The sequence below is a fragment of the Sceloporus occidentalis genome, unplaced genomic scaffold (genome assembly GCF_023333645.1).
Source record: "Sceloporus occidentalis isolate IW3139 unplaced genomic scaffold, rSceOcc1.0.p SCAF_1, whole genome shotgun sequence".
Taxonomy (NCBI): Eukaryota; Metazoa; Chordata; class Lepidosauria; order Squamata; family Phrynosomatidae; genus Sceloporus; species Sceloporus occidentalis.
Window position 1 is genome coordinate 208,546,759 of NW_028316981.1, and position 17,193 is coordinate 208,563,951.

At 39.7% G+C, this 17,193-nt stretch overlaps 1 protein-coding gene across 2 annotated transcripts in view; it reads left to right on the top strand.

The window, feature by feature from the left end:
- Positions 1–16,665, top strand: part of DGKQ (diacylglycerol kinase theta) — an 87,066-nt gene extending 70,401 nt beyond the window's left edge. Inside the window, exons 18-23 of one of the 2 annotated variants that reach the window (XM_089488707.1) lie at positions 927–1,108; positions 2,608–2,708; positions 5,150–5,296; positions 7,742–7,853; positions 8,588–8,740; positions 11,075–16,665. In XM_089488707.1, the coding sequence (XP_089344833.1) occupies positions 927–1,108; positions 2,608–2,708; positions 5,150–5,296; positions 7,742–7,853; positions 8,588–8,740; positions 11,075–11,173 (794 nt within the window). In that variant the 3' untranslated portion in view covers positions 11,174–16,665. Of the gene's footprint in view, positions 1–926; positions 1,109–2,607; positions 2,709–5,149; positions 5,297–7,741; positions 7,854–8,587; positions 8,741–11,074 lie in introns of those variants that run through there. The other variant, XM_089488708.1, reaches the window with a different exon arrangement.
- The last annotated feature ends 528 nt before the right edge of the window (positions 16,666–17,193 follow it).

Below are 17,193 nucleotides of genomic sequence, written 5' to 3' on the forward strand. Positions count from 1 at the left end.
GTGTGACAAGATACTGCATTATTACCTGGGTATTGCATGTGACTATTGTAATAAGGTCCCTGCTTCACTAGGGGATCCAAATTGTGATGGTGTTTAAATGGGACCCTGGCACTATGAATGCTCCACTTGTGCACTGGTCCCAAAGACATAGCTATGTTTCTAAATACTGCCGCAGCTAAAAACAAACATTGTGAACTGGCACAATACAAATTTATATACTCATAAGGTGATTTACAGTGATAACAGACTTAGTGTGCTGATAAATTCATAGACACCCTGTCCCCTCTTTAGCCCTTATGTACCAGGATTTGAAAAACAAACAAAATTGTCATTAAATGAGTTGTGGGATAGTTTCTGACCCCAATGTGAATTCCAGTGTATTACAGGTTAGCAATAGGGGTTAGCATTGTGGTCAGGATTATGTTTAGTGGTATCACTGGGAATTCCAGTGCCACCCCACAGATGGAGTTGGCATACTGATAACCAGAATACATTGCTCTGCCTCTTGGCATGGATTGCTGGAAAATGGTATGAAACATTTTTTGTCTCAATAAATTACACTGCATGGGATGAAAAGGTATCCAACATAGCAAAAAGCAATATACCTGCTGGAATAAAACATTGAAATGATTGAAATTTGAGAATTCTTCAAGACCCCAACAAGGCTTCCAATGTAGATCCAGTTCATATGAGTTCTATAATAAAATGTGACTGAGCATACTAAAATGTCTGGTCTTGGTAAATGAATGTTAAAAAGATCATCTTCACTCCTATAGCAAGTGAAATGTTCTCTGTAATGACTTCTCTAATGAAGTCAGGGCAAGTACATTAAACATTTTGAAGTATTTAAATATTCAGGTGATTGTTAAACCAAAATAATTTCCTCCTGTAGCTGTTGTTTATGGAAATTTGTCTTTTTTGGTCAGGTAATGACTTGGGTAGAGTGCTGCGCTGGGGTGCTGGATACAGTGGTGAAGATCCATACTCCATCCTTGTATCTGTTGATGAGGCTGATGATGTGCTTATGGATCGTTGGACCATCCTTTTAGATGCTCAGGAGCCCATTGAAAGCTCAGAAAATGGTGTGTTAGAGCCTGAGCCTCCTAAGGTATTTTTCTCAGGTTTTCCCCCTTCAAAAAAGGAAAGGAAATAGAAAATAGAAATGCTAAACCACGTGTAGGCATTTTGTGACATCTCAGATTTTGAACAGTAGTATCCAGCAGTTCTAGTCAAGATATCCAGTGATGAGGGATAACGAGAGCTGCAGTTCAGCAACATCTGGAGGGCCACAAATTTCCCATCATTGCCCTAACACTTTAACTGCTGACGTTGCAGAAGTTAGTTTTGGTAAATTCCAGAAACTTCTCTCTTACCTCCTTTCCCTTTCTCTCCCTCCTCTCTCTCTTTCTCACAAACCTCCCTCCTTTAGTTGCCATCCTCTAATTTCCCAATCAAGAGTGAGAGTCTTTCTCAGAAAAGGAGATTTTTTTCTCTCCCAGCCACCATATCTATGGTACATGATTTCCCCCTACCATCTTCTCTCCATTCTCTCTTGTGGTCACACTTGTTTCTTTTTCCACCCTGCTCTACTTGCTTCATACCTGAACCTCTTGAATCGACAAAATGCTTGTTGCTGTGCTAGGTATTACAGCTTGGTAATAGTCCATGTGCAAATCGTATTTTAAAATATAATATACTAAGACCCTCTGCACCAAATGTCACCCTTTAAGATATATTGACATGTACATTCTTATGTACATGTCAATATGCATCTATTTTTTCCTTGTCAGGACTTGCTAACGTTTCACAACTAAACATGTACCATATATGTAGAAAACGGTAATTGGAAATGTAATTAATTACACTGAAATCAGTCCATTGACAGAGTTTCCTTTTTCAAAAGGTCTAAGGGAAACTGCATACAGGCTGCTGAAATTTACCTTTGCAAAACAGCAAATATATATTTTAGTAGAGTGGTTTATGAATAAATAATGGTAGCAGAAAAATAGTACAGATTTGCCGTAACTCATTCCCACAGCTTTTCAAAATACAGCAACAATTTAGTATAGTTAGATTTGAATTTATCATGAAATTTATTAAACTTCATAGGCTCTTCTTAAACCCCTACCCCCCCCCCCCCCATAATAAATCAGTTCTTGTTTAGTCATAGTTATGTTGCTCTTCTTGAATCGTTCACTTGAATGATAAGGACATTAATGGAACTGCTTCATATCATTATAACAATTCCAATCCTTAGATTTCTCAGTGGGAAACTCAGTTAAATCAGGTTCGTTGTTTTAGTTATTTCTTCCACATATCCTGCTCTTCTCACAAGGAGCTCTGGGTGATATATAAGATTGTTACCCCTTCCCCCCCTTCCCCATTTATCCTTTCAATGAATACTGTGGGGTTGCCTGACGTGTCCAAGATCAACCAGAGAGCTTTATGGCTTGCATTCAAATGTCTTTCCTCAAAGCCCAAATGGACAAATAAAAAAAAATCCCCTTCCATTGTCTCTGAAACATTTATAGTATAAATGCCCCAATCTGTTTGTTGAAAGCCTGGACAAAATTGCAGACCTTTATTTCTGTTTTCAACATTTTTCAGATTGTACAGATGAACAATTACTGTGGCCTTGGAATCGATGCAGAACTGAGTCTAGGTTTTCATCATGCCAGGGAAGAAGAACCAGACAAGTTCAATAGCAGGTATCTGGAGCCTGTTCCAGGGTGAACATACAAACTCTCTCTCTCTCTCTCTCTCTCTGTCCTTTTCTTTCTACACACCCACTCTTAGGCCCTATTGAGACATTGCTTTTCTTAGCAAGACTATCCAAATAATCTCACTAACCTAGTTTTGTTGTTCATACTATGGTTTTTTTTAATCAGACCTGCTTCTGTGCACATCTCTGTTAGTCCTGTTGTCCACAAGTGTCAGCACTTGAATAAAGATGGAGTCAGTGTTGCGGATGTATTTGAAACATGTCCAAAGTATGCTGAGTTTTATCTCAGTTTATCCCGGGTCTATTCACATTGGTTATTCACACAGCCGACAATGTGAATCTTTTAGGAAAATTTGGAAAAACCTGAGATTGATTATCCCGGGTTAAGTGTTTTTTTGGCAGCTCCCCAAAACTTAATCCGATGCATTCAGAGAATGCATGTGAACAACAAAGATTCAACCCACGTTCTACCAGGATTATTTTTACTGTCTGTATAATTCCTTAGTTCCTTGCTTTGAGACTGTTTCACACTGTCTCTTAGCATTCTCTGTATCATTGGTTTTCATAGAGAAGAAAAGCACATGTATTTTTACCTTGTTTATGCCGCTGGGGATTAATGAAGCTTTTGTTAATCCTCTAATGGTTTGGTGTATATGTTTGCCTTCCTCCTGGGCATCAGATGTGGCAGGAGATTAGATATGAATTTGAATTTGGTCCATGGGACAACAGAGAACTGATTCACTCTAGATTGTAGCAATATGTACCAGGTGGGTGTGAGAGCCAGTTCTGTGTGGCATCCTGCCATGCCATCTGCAGAAAACAAAACAGGGGGCAGGATGAGTAATATGGCTGTTCCCTATGTGAACATCACCACAACTGATTTAAATCATTGCCAAGATATGTCTGTACTGGCCGGTGCCTGTTCTGAGGAACCTCATGTTGTTCTTCATGGTCTCTGGGCCTTAGTTTAATCCAGCATTATAAATGTAGCAGTTTAAGCTGGTTGATAGAATTACAATATTGTTGCGAGTTTCTCAATTTGAGTTAGCTGTGTAAATGAACAAAAGAATGGTTTGGTTTGAGGACCAAAATGACAGCTAAGTGTTCCTTAATTGTCATCCTTCAAGAAGGCATCCACATCTTTGGTACAGTTAAATGAAAGTTTTTTTTAGGAATTCAAAGTGGGAAACATTATTCTCTACCACCAGTGAGGATGAGGTAATCTAGGTTTCTGTATGCTTCACAAGAACAAAGAAACTGCAGTTTAAGTCAGAGTTCCAGTGAATCATAGGGTATGAGTGGAAAGCAAAAAGGCATCATCTCTGGATAGCAGACAGAGAGGACAGTGGAGTAGCTGTTCTGGGGGCAGGGGGGAGAGTGTGTGTCTCCTACGTTGCTCAAGTATTCTGTAAATCAGTGGTGAGCAAAATGAGGCTACATGCACCTCAAGGCTTTTTGCTGACTATGCCTACTTGCTCAACCACCCGCCCTGCTCCCACACCACCTTCCTTTTGAGGGAACATAAAAGCAGCCAAAAAAACAAAGAAGACAATCAGCACTCTTGGAGGCTCCAGAAAATGCAAACTAGCTGAAAACTATTTTGCTACGTACTTTGTATTTTGCCATGCTATACTCCAAAGCCACACCTAACAGGGATACTCATGTAGTTTGAATTGTCCAGTACATGGGAGTCATTATTATTATTATTATTTGTCATGAGTATAAAGCTGGTTACCTTATGGAGGGAGACGGCCTGTGCGGTGGCTCCATACAATGCAAAACTTGTGGCTGAGCATCTTATTCAATCCACTTCTGGGGAAATGGGCACTTTAGGTTCCGTGACAGTCTCAATCTGTAGGGCAAACAGGTGGTTTCATCAGAACCAGTGGCCATTTCTGCCACTGGCAGTGCATGGGCTGCTATCACCCCCCATTTAAAAATGTGATTCACTGGTTATGGAAGCTTCCAGGCATGGCTGTTCATCTGAGAAGAAGGGGAGTCTGGGTGGTTTGGGGACGGACTGAGAGATTGTACTTTGTCAACCTCTCTTGCAAAGCATCTTCTTAATTTATGTTTGTTTGTATGTTTTTAATAATAATAATAATAATAATAATAATAATTTGTTTTATTTATATACCGCTATTCCAAAGATCATAGCGGTGAACAGCAAGTAAACTAATTAGCAAGTAAGCTAATTTGCCCCCAACAGTCTGGGTACTCATTTTAGCGACCTCGGAAGGATGCAAGCCTGAGTCGAGCTTGGGCCCTTTTGCTGGTCTTGAACTCGCAACCTTGTGGTTTTGAGTGAATGGAATTTTCTAATTTTTTTCACGTTTTTACAGTTTCTAGTCTTGCTGTGCATGGAATCTAAAATTGTTGAGTGAAAATGTGTTAAATAAAAATTGAGTGGAAAATCTCTGTCTCTAGGTTTCACAACAAAGGTGTCTATGTAAAGGTTGGATTGCAGAAAATGAGTCACACCAGAAATCTTCATAAAGAAATAAAGCTTCAAGTGGACCAGCATCAAGTTGAGCTTCCAAATATTGAAGGCCTTATCTTCATTAATATTCCCAGGTAGAATATTCTAAATATTGAAAGTCTTATCTTCATTACCCATGCATCTATTAGAGTTTGTGCCTCTGACAATAGAGTACAGTGCGCCCGTGCTATAGGCGGGCACCCCATACGCGGCTTCCAGCTTACGCGGAAGCCACTCGACGGGAGAATGAATGGTGCACGCGGCTTCCACATAAGCTGAAAGATTGCCCAACATTTTTATACCTGGGGAAAAGTGGAAGTGATCACAGAATTGTCTGGTTATGTCCCTGTAGCAGACGCAAAGTGATTGCTTATCCACTGCGTTGTACCAGCGCTCTCTAGGTTTCAGCAGCTGATGGAATAATTTTGCATTTGACTATGGGATATAGCCAGATACTTCGCTGATTCAAACCCCTTTCTCTTCATCAGGCACAGAATGACTGTATAGGGGCTTCAGGAAATCTGTGGTAGGTCCATAGTGGAAGGGCTTGTTGCTGCAAAGGGAGGAAGGGAATGTCAACCTCCACAGCAAAACATAACAGATGTATGGAGCCATAAGTTTAACCTACTCTTGTGTATGTCAGTAACAGAATATCACTTGCTGCTCTGTTTATTTTCTCTCCTGCCTTTGTCCATTCAGCTAGGGATATGACTGTATGAAGCTCCCTTCTCCTGAATCATACCATTGATCTTTTCTGTTCAGTACTCTTTTGTTTCTGCTGGCAACAACACTTCATTGTGTCAGGCTGGGTTGTTTACCCCCATGTGCTACTGTCCAGTTGATTTTTCAATTGGAGGTACTAGTGATGAGTCCTCAGATTCCTATCTGCAAAACATAGGCTCATACCTTTTAGGTGCGACTCCTTTAGCAAAACCTTATGGCATAAAATGATAAATCATATGGCCAACAAACCCTGATGTTACTATGCATGCTGGTGCAAATTGCATTTGTGGGAACATTTGCTGCTGGCTTGTATTTGTTGCTCAGCCAGTAAAGCATTGTAGATCCAAGTAGTATTTATATTTTACTTCCACTTTAGTTAACTAATGATTTTTGTTTGTGATGAAGCATTATAAATTTTCCTATTCAAATCGTTAAGTAAAAAACAAAGTATCTGCTTGAGTACTGATCACTTCCCTGAATATTAAAGTACATTATGATACCTGTATCAGGAGGACCAATACTCTGCATTTTCACTTACCCACGTCTGAAAAAAATAAGCTCTCTCCAGGCATTTTCTAGGTCTTCCAGCTCAGTTTTGTGGTATGCTTCCCCTGGACATTGACCATAGAGTCATGCTGGAGGACCTAAAAAATCTTAGAAAAGGTGTTCTATTTCAATAGGGTTTGTTGTCACCTGCAGTTTTGCGTTTCCTCGGTAAGTCTGGGAAACATACTCTCTGCAGCATGGGGGCCATATTGTTTTGAACTGCAAAGCCCATGATGTTGATTTAGAGCAGTGTGGGAATTATGCAGCCCTTCAGAAATTGTTGGAGTGCAATAAAACCAAGTGTGAGGAATGTTGAGAGTTATAGTGCAGCAACATCTGAAGTTGCCAGCCACAATTGCAGGCGAAAAGTCAGGAATAAATTCTTCCAGAATGTGGCCACACAGCCCAAAAAAACCACAGAAAAAAAATTCATATACTAATCTAAATAAATCATGGCTCCTAGAGAAAAAATGGGGCTGGGGAGAATATGTGCTCAGCCTTGTTTATGCTTTTTCCATGTTGACATGGCTCTGTGTCACCCTAGTTGGACCACAACTGCAAACCCTTTTAATCTGTGAAGCCAGTTCAAGGGTATCAAAAGCAAAATACACCTGTAAGTGAGGAGTGGTTTTGCATCTTGCCCAGTCAAATGAATTTTGTGCCTGTTGCATTCTTCACTCTTCATAGTCAAATAGTATCCAGCCTGTTACTATATGTTATTGATTTTAGCTGATACTTAAACAGTATTAAATAATAATACCACAATTTAAATGAAAAAGCAGCTCTTGTGTTTTTATGTTTTTGAAGTAAGACTCGGGAAACCTAAGTTCAGATTCATTAAATTTACTGGGTGATCTTGGGTGTCTTGCGTTCTCTGTTAGCCAGATGTGGACATGGATGTGGATCGGATGGGCAAAGATTAGAGAATGCATTTCATCAGATCAAATTAATTCTTTGAGCTTTTAAAGAATCAGTGAGGCAAGGGTTGTCCAGCCCTCTCTTCATTTTCTTCTCTGAAGCTCCACTCCTGTAATCTGTAAGGATGGGAGGCTCATAGAGCCACTTCAGATACTGAAGCAAGAGAAGAAGCACAGAGAACTCTCACTTGGTCTCCCGTCATTTCTGGCTTATGGGGCTTCTGTACATGTTCAGTCATGAAGGAGACACTGGCTTACAGACATCTTTATGAAAATTCATATAATATAATCCATCATTGATAGATTGTTATCTGTACTACTTTGTTCTGACCTGTTCTGTTCTTTTCTGTTTAGTTGGGGATCTGGTGCTGACCTTTGGGGGTCTGATAATGATAACCGGTTTGAGAAACCAAGAATTGATGATGGCTTGTTGGAAGTTGTTGGTGTCACTGGAGTAGTTCACATGGTAAGTCCAGTGTTTAACCCACTGATCTTGAAATATGTCCTGGATATGATCCATTCTAAAGTACACTGTGGTGCAAAAAGTAGTAATATATATACTCCATTTGACTTGAGAGGAAGTTACACTCGTCCCTCCACATTTGCTGAGGTTTGGGGCATAGGACCCCTGTGAATGTGGAAAAAACACAAGTAACAAAAACACTGCTTTTACCATAGAGAACACATTTCTAGGACACTAGGTCCTCCAGTGCAACTTTGTGGTCAACATATGCCAGACATTGACCATAGAATTGCACTGGAGAAGCTACAAATGCCTAGTGGAGTGTTCTCTCTAAGAATCTCTGTCATTTAGTGGAACTTTTGGTTAAAGTTGACCATAGAGTAGCACTGGAGGTCCCAGATATTCCTAGAGAGAACATAAAATCTGTAAATAATCAAATCCACAAAAGTCAAAGCCACAAATATGGAGGGACGAGTGTATTTTATTTGTCAGCTAAAATTAAATTGTCACAGGAAAGATCAGAAGAATACAGTATGTTGCTGTTCAGAGCATGATCTGTTCATATTTTAAAATATGTTTTTGAAAGTGTCAAGAGCACAGAGATTGTAAAAGGTTTTCAGAAATATAAACATCTGGTATACCAGTATTGCACAGGTCATCTTGCAAATGTCATTGTTTGTCTTAATGTAAACATTATATATTTTCTTGAGAAAGGCTTTTCTGATTGCTCTTGGTAGGGACAAGTCCAAGGGGGCCTACGTTCAGGCATCCGGATTGCCCAAGGTTCCTACTTCCGTTTAACACTCCTGAAACCAATTCCTGTTCAAGTAGATGGAGAGCCTTGGATCCAGCCTCCTGGCCAGATCATTATCTCTGTAGCAGGACCAAAGGTATTTGAAAATGTTTTGTGTCTGTTATTATATATTAATTTTAAAAAACTAAAAAAACTCAAACCATTCCGTTTCCCTTAAAATATATAATTCTTTGTTGTTGTTGTTGTTGTTGTTGTTGTTGTTGTTGTTTGCCTTCAAGCTGTTTCTAACTTATGGTGCCCCTAAGGTGACTATCAAGGCGTTTTCTGGGACTGAGAGTGTGTGACTCATCCAAGATTACTCAGTGTGTTTCTGTGGCCAAACAGAGAATTGAACCCTTTTCTCCAGAGTCAGTTCAACACACAAACTACTACACCATGCTGGCTGTATCTATACCTGATAGACACTGAATATTTAGAAGAACATTTTCAAGATTAATCTAGATTCAAAGACTATACCTGGGCATAGTCTACCCTGATATGCATGAGCCTTCTGCTCTCTGCCCCAACTCTCCTACCTTTGAAAACTTCCTGTGTTTTTTAAAAACAGGGCGTTAACAGACTGGCACTAAATGCTGGCCTTGGGGCAGCGTGGGGGTGTGGTGTCTGCACGGAGCATGCCCCAACGCTGCCCTGACACTGACGTCACATCGTCCACCCGACTGCATGGCGGGTGGTTTCACAGTGCTCCTATGGCGCTGCATCCAGATGACGCACGCCAAAAGGAGCACCAGAAAGTGCTGCGGTGGCAGCAAAGGAGTGGCACTTTGCCGTTCCTTTTAGTGCTGGGGAAAGGATGGATCAAGGCTGCGGCATGTACTTGCCATGGCCCTAATCTAGCGCTGAAAGGGGTGGCAGCAGGCCACTCCAAAGGAACTGTCTGTTTCGCCCTACCATTATCTAATTAATCAAAAATAGAAAATAGTTATTACCAGACTTGAACAAACCAGGATCTGAACTGAACTTCAAATCATGGTTCCTGTTTTGTTCTAATCTTGCTGACCACAGTTTCCTGTTTTGACCAAACTGGAGCAACTGTGATTAATGAACCCAAAATGTTTTCACTCCTGATGTGTTTGTGAAGGACAACATGTGCAAGACTCATGGTGATGGATATCACAGCTTAATCAGTGGATATTCAGTGTGTCTAGACTGAATCATTATCTAACTCTAACTCTAACTCCTCCTTCATAGCAAGTTAGTAAATCTGACTGTCACTTTTATAACTTTGGACTACAAGTGAGGGGCTAACGTGACTGCATGTTCCTCCATGGAGAAACATTCATGTATGTAGGAAGGTAGTTAAGCCAAGAGGAACATTAGACTAGGAGCTTTCCCCTGACATTTCGTTTTCTGTTTATGTATGAAGACTTTCTTCATGTGAGCCTCCCACTTACAGTTTAAAGTAGTAAGTGCATTTCTATACTGCTTACTGTAGTTTAAAGTATGGTAATACCCCTCAGAAACACATTTATTGCAATGATGAGAAGTAGATCTCTCTGCTTGGATCCACACAAGACAGGGTTCAAAGAGCCTAATGCACTTCCGTGTACATAGAGTGCTGTTTGTGTTCAATCCCTGCCTGCAGTCAATCATCTTCTTTGAAATGCAGTTTGGAAGGAGCTTTTCGGGAGTATTTCTTAGGAACTGCAGGGGAAGCCTGAAAACTCCTGGTAGTCATTAGGGTTTAAAATTCCTTTGAATTCCAGCAACAGATCTGTAATCTTTACAGTTTTCATATATTAGAAGAATAAAGCACGTGCTAAAGATTTAGTATGCCAAGGGATCTTGCAACACCTTTCAGACTAACTGAAAGATAGTTAGTAGCTTGAGCTTTGGTAGACTTGATCCTACTTCCTCAGATGCATTTGACCAAATGCATCTGAGGAAGTGGGGCCAGGTCTACCAAAGCTCATGCTGCAAGATCCCTTTACGTACTCATTTTCCAGACTAACATGGCTATGTCTTTGAATTCTACCACCATGTTAAAGATTTAGGTAGAATACCGGGTGTTGTCTCAGAGGGAAGGTGTTGAGGGGCACGTGTTCCCCCCCCCCCAATTTATATGCTTTGAAATATTAGAAAACTTGTGTCAGTGATGTCCTCCCTTTTAATTGTAACTTGAAGCAGTGTTTTACTGCTTGACCACATTTTATTAGTATCTGTAGAGTGAAAAAACAAACAAACCCCAAACACTGGATTTAAATTCAGAGCTATAGTTGTGTTAGTCTGAGGAAGTAGGGTTAAGTCTGCAAAAGCATTTGTTCAGTGAGTCTCAAAGGTACTAGCAGCACCCTTTGCATTGGATTTAAAGCTGATGTTAACTTTAAAAAAGTTTCTTCTTTTGCATTTGTTGCTTTAGAATATTGCCTTTAATTTTTTTTAAAAATTTTTTAACATGTTTTTATTGCAGGTTCACATGTTAAAGAAATCTAAACAGAAACAGAAGAAAACTGGAAATGTAAAAGAGTCAAGAAATGAGAACATGTCAGTCAATGAAGTGGGGCGCTGATAGATGAAGATATCTGCAGCAGAAATACAGCACTTCTACGGTAGATGAAGTGGATCTGCCTGATAAAACTGAATACAGTTCAGGTTAAGAAGCATTGCTTATGAGACTACTGTAATTATTCCATTTTGTTGTACAGTGCCTATCCATTGGCTAACATGAGATATGTTTATGCATCACAAATTGATTAGAGATATGTGCTTTACATAGCCTTTCCAAAAAACATTAACCAATTTTTGCTTTGTGCAAAAAAAATGAATAAAGCAGTGATCCCATTGTACTGTGCTTTTTAATGCAATTTTTCCATCTTTTCCTCCCCTGGGAATCACTTGTTTTATGAAAGTAAATTTTTAATCCCTCTTTAGAAAATATACATGCTAATGTTTCCTGTGTAAGTGTTAAGTTAGCCCAGCCTTCTCCAGAGGAAAATACATTTAGGGAAGAGCTGACAGTTGGTAATTTTATGTTATTTATGATTTGTGCAATATTTCTCTAAGTGGCATAAAGGCAAATTGATTTAATCCAGTGGCATAATCCATCCGACACTCCACCAGAGGCATTATTTGCCCCAATCTTCCTGGTAGTGTCAGATCAAGGCAGTCCCTTCCAAGATGGCACATAGAAGGATGCAGCAGCTGGCTTCTCTCCATGTCTGCAGTGCCCACATTACTCTTGCTCCCTTGATTGGATGCCTTGTAGCCCGCATACCAGAGAGGTGATGGGGAAAGACCAAGTAGAACGCTCTTGGACAGAGTGTCACCATCCACAGGGATAGCTCTGCAGGCATTGCATCCCAATATTTAGTTTATTAAGATTGTTGTTGATATTAGTGTTTGTATGTCATCAACACTTCCCTTTTCCACACTACTAAATGAAACCCTTTGGCGGGAGGATAGAATATTTCACCTTAATCTTATCTATTTTTATACTACACACTACAAGCTTTTGGTTTTCCTCTTCATGCTTCTAATTTCATGTCCTAAAATTCTTCTTTTAACATACTCTTACTAGACTGTTGTTGACAAACCAAACACTAAACCTAGGATTTACAACTATAGCACAATATGTTAAACTTGCCTATTTTAGCATTAATTGTATTCAGTACTGATTTACTTAGTGGAAGTATGTTTTACGTTTTTCTGTACTGAAGAATAGTTCAACACAGAGTAATATAATTTAGGGGCTGTACAGATTGGAAAAAAGGAGCGGACTACCCCTACATAGCTTTATAGGGAGTTAAAAAGGGGGGGGGGGGACACAACATACAAGAGGACAGCTGTGCCGGAAACAACATTAAGAAAAAACCCCAACCCCTCCATGGGGCGGTTTTGAGGGAGGCCCAGCCAGAAGGCTTGTCTCCACCAGCGGCTGCCAGCGGCTGTCTTGTCTCCAGAGTGACCCAGTGGTACATATCAGATCGCTGTCCGGTTTCGTCACAATGCTAGACATTCCTGCAGCCAAAGAGAATGGCCGCTCTAGGGCTCACCATAAACTACTGTTAAGTGAATTGAGAGTTTACTTTCAATTGAATTTGTTACTAAGTAGAGGCCTGTGGAAGCAGATGTTCTGTCCATTGCACACTGGGAGATGAGGACTGTGTTAGTTAATGCTTACCTCGAAGCCCTGTGTATGCAGAACAAAATCTTGGTGCAGTCAGCCCTCCATATCCATGGAGGGCCAACTCCATTTTACTACACCACCGTTTTGGTATCCACAGGGGGTCCTGGAACCAAACCTCAGCAATTTAACAAGGGCCTCCTGTATTGTGCTGGATTGCTCTTGTCCTTTGGGTCTGTCTGCAGGACCCTTTAGGACCCTTTGTAAATGTGGAGCCCACTTCATGGATGTCAGAGGGACACGGTAGGGATGAGACATCTGTTCAAATTTGTGGTCTCTTACTGAGCTGAATAGTATTTATATCACTTCCACATTTTTCAGGATTCATGCTCACAGGAGCTTTGCAACCACCTAAACATAGTTACACAGTCGTCTTTACACTTTTACATGACTGACTGCTGAGTGATTGGGGATATTGGAGCATAGGAGTTATTTGCCTGTCCCATTTCAGCTCTACACATGCTCAGGCAAACTCCTAAACAAGGCTTCCATTTGCTCCTTGAACAGGCTAATCTACAACCCCTTTAAGCTGAAACAGCAAGGGCCAAAGTACTAATTGTGGTAGAGATCTGTGATCAGATTACAAGTTTCTCACAAGTCAGAGCATTTAAAGCAGCGGATCTGAGTGGTGCTGGGGAAGGTGGGTTAACCCTCCCTCTACAGTGCTTCCTCACTTGAAACCATGGCTCTCATTTTGTTGATCTCCAAGAAAATGTAAAGCTAATGGGTTCATTTCTGTATGAATCCATGTAGTTCAGGCAGGATAGGTTGTGAATGAGAGTTGACTGGAATAGGTACTGCATTCATTGCAGTTTGGCTTTAATTCTGTGTTGAATGTAAAGCTGTTATTTGCATTGCTTACAGTAGCACAACTTTAATGCATTTTTGACTAGCAGTTTGATGTTTACAAGGTGGTGACTGTTGATTGTAAACTTCCGTATCAGTGCATTGACTGCATCGGTTGGAAGGCTTCTCTGTCTCCTTGCTTATGAAAATAAAAATAGAATAGTTGCCTTTCTTGATCCAGCCTTCTAAGTACAACCCTTCAAAGCTATAAAGTGTGGCTTTTGACTTGTAATGAGCAGTTTGTAGCAAGATAGATATTGAATAGAGTATTTCTAACACGAAGGTTTATATTTTCTGAAGATAATTTATAAGGAAGGTTTTATATGCAATTATTATAGTGTTAATGTAAATGTCAATTCAGATATGCATCATATAATCTAATATAATAACAAAGAATATATTTTCAAAAATTCTCCCACCCCTGGGTTAATAAAAGGTGTCTATAACTTCCTTCAATGCTGCATTTTCATTTCTGGCAATATTGTAAGCATCTGAGCACAGCACATGTCAAGCCTACTACACAGATCATTGTTTCCATACAGGAAATGTGCATCCTGCACATACATGGAGCTGCATACTGCATCCATGTCAGTTTTCCTGTGTGTAAACACACACGTTGGAAGCTCTGATCAACAGCAGTTTGCTGTGGTATATGCATGACTAATAACTTGTCAAAGTACTTGTGTGCTGGCAAAAATGACCGTAATGTGCTCAGCCTATGCATTATTTCCTGTATGGAAAATATTTGGCAAGTTTGAAGTAGTCCTGTTTCATCAGGAGAAAAACTGTTCTTGTGAAATATGTGGCTTTAGTTGTATGCAGTAATTGTATGCAGACCATGCTTTGTCTTTCACATATATCTACAGTACATGCAGAAGTTCTGCTTAGCTTTAACTTTTCCATGCTATGTATATATTTAGCTCTGCCAGTTTCTCCCAAGTCAGTGATTTTCAAACTGGCTGGACCGCTTAAATCTCAGTATCACTCTGTGTGGATAGATTAGAACACACCCATACAAGTAACCAATTGCACAGCAATCCCCTATGGTAAGCAAGTTGTTTCTCTTGAAAGTTTGTTTGTTTCCTGTGTTATCTTCTGGAGGGGAACACATTTTATCTTAGGAATCTATGGGTTCCATAGAACAGTTTGAACCACAGCTCAGTGGGTTAATCCTTTCTATACCACAACTTGTTACTCTGTCATTCTTGGTTTTCATTTTTAAAGGTGTGTTTATAATAAATTGGTCTGAAATAGCCTTGCTGGAATTTATTTACTCCTTGCAAATCCTAACCAGAACTGTACAAGTAAGGCACAAATAATATGTCAGTGCTCCATAAATAAAGGATTTCTCCATTTCCTCAAAACAAGATCAAATAAATAAATAAATACTTATGACAGAGTAAAATAATTCAGATTTGGCATATAAATCATTAGAGATACATTTTAAACATAAAGGAAATTGTACTCATTTTTTTCTGTAAGTAATAAAAAGATCTCTAGAAACAGTCTAGCTTTAATTAAATTGAAATAGGAGCTGACTTAGTAGAATTGTAACATTCATATTGTATCTACCACACTGCACAAATCTTTCATATTAATTTCTCTATGCTAACTTCCCTCAAAGAATCCTCAGAACCATATTTGACGAGGGGGCTGAGCATACTCTGCTAGAAGTCCTTCACTTCCCCACAAATATAGTTCCCAGATGCCTTGAGGTGAAGGAAGAGAAGACAGGTGGGTAATTTGGGTAAGACTGGGTATTTTGGGTAAGGTGATGTTAGGCCAGCTTTCCTATGGGTGCAGATGGGGTAGAGTAGAATGACATCAAATAATTTTCAAAGGCTAAATACCATCTCTACTAGAATGGTTATTTCTTTAACCGATCATGGTTTTAAAACATTTGCACTCTTGCTCTTCTCAATTGTAGCAAATGCAGCATTCTCATATTCAAGGATGTACCATTGTGGAAGTTCCAGACTGAGAGGACAAGCCAGGTTGAGCCATTACAGCAGGGATAGGGAATACCTGTCCCTCCCCTGATGTTCTTGGACCACCCTCAGGAGCATACCAACATCAGGAGGGTCACTTGTTTCCAATCCTGCTGTATAACCATCAGAATAGCCCCACTAAACCTGAAAGCTGAAGAGACATGAGAGCTTCTGGTCCAGAGTACCTTCTTCTCCCTTTTAGCTTCTACGTTGCCTGGTCTGCTTTAGGAGAGATCCTGTTGCAGTCCTTTCCTAATACTAAAATTGAATTAGCAGCCTTGTTCACAGAGTCTTTGGTGGGTTTCATGTGTAATTAAGCATGAATAAGTATAGCTCTTCACATGCCAAAGAGACGGCTTAGACTGTAGAGTAAGCTTTGAAGGGGACTTGGGTATACAACAAAATTGTGAAACACTGAGTTTAGACTTTGCATGGAACTAGAATCTTTAAATAAGCTAAGCAATATTTAGTAGCAAAGACCATTTAAAAACATTCTTGATTATGCCAGTGTAAGGCAAAGCTGGTCACCTGGAATGGTTTGCCTCTTGTGTAGTGCTTGTTCTTTGCAATATGTGCGCTTAACAATTTGCTCAAGAACAACTGTAATATTATATAGCTGTTAGGTGAACATGGTTTCTACATTGTGTGCCTAAACAGAAGCTAGAAATACACATCACACTTGTTTACTTGGTTTTTTTTTCTTAAGCAGGGTCTTGTTGTGTACTTTACTTTTCTAGCTCTCTGCCTTGCAAACTATTTTTGGGCTTTGAATATCAGTCCTGAAATGCAATGATTGTAAATTTATTTATATGGTGTGCTCTTTTGTTTTGTATTTAAATATTGGTTTATCTTCAGAGTATATTCGTAGGGAGATTCTGTATATATTTTTGCTATGTATTTGTGTTTTGTTTCATTTTGATTGTATATTTTGCACTGAATTTAAACTTCTGTATCAATTCTGTACCAAGTGCTTTGTGAGTATTGGACAACTGATTAGAATTTGTCTGTGACAAATATAACAGCTAATTTCTCTTGTTCCATGGATACGTTTGTCCATTGTGTTTTATTGTGACAGGAAAAGCATTTAAACAGGTGCCCTCTTGCTGATTTGTTATGTGTAACATTCTGCCACAACTTTTAGGCCACAAGTAGCCAACACAGGTATGTGTGAGCAGGTGAGAGTTCATCAATATTCTGTTGCCTGCAGAATTTCTGGGACTGCACATCTAAAGGGCATCATATTGGGAAATGTTGCTCTCTGAGGTTATATCACTGTGCATAAATTTTACTTGCAATGCTGCTCACAGAACAGACACTTTCTATCTGCCTTCCTCATTCAGTATATACCTTGTGATCAAAGAACAAAAGAACTAGGTCTTTTTGAATACCATGCATCTTATAATTCAGATTACCTAAACATAAAGTGGGACCTACAAAAAACTATGCTCCTTGTTTAGGATTCCTAAGCCCCACATCACTCTTTCCTGCTCCCAACCAGGATTTTGTAATATGGTGGCATGGTACCATACTGTGACCAACTGCATTATTTCTACAGTCTAGGTGCACCCTCAG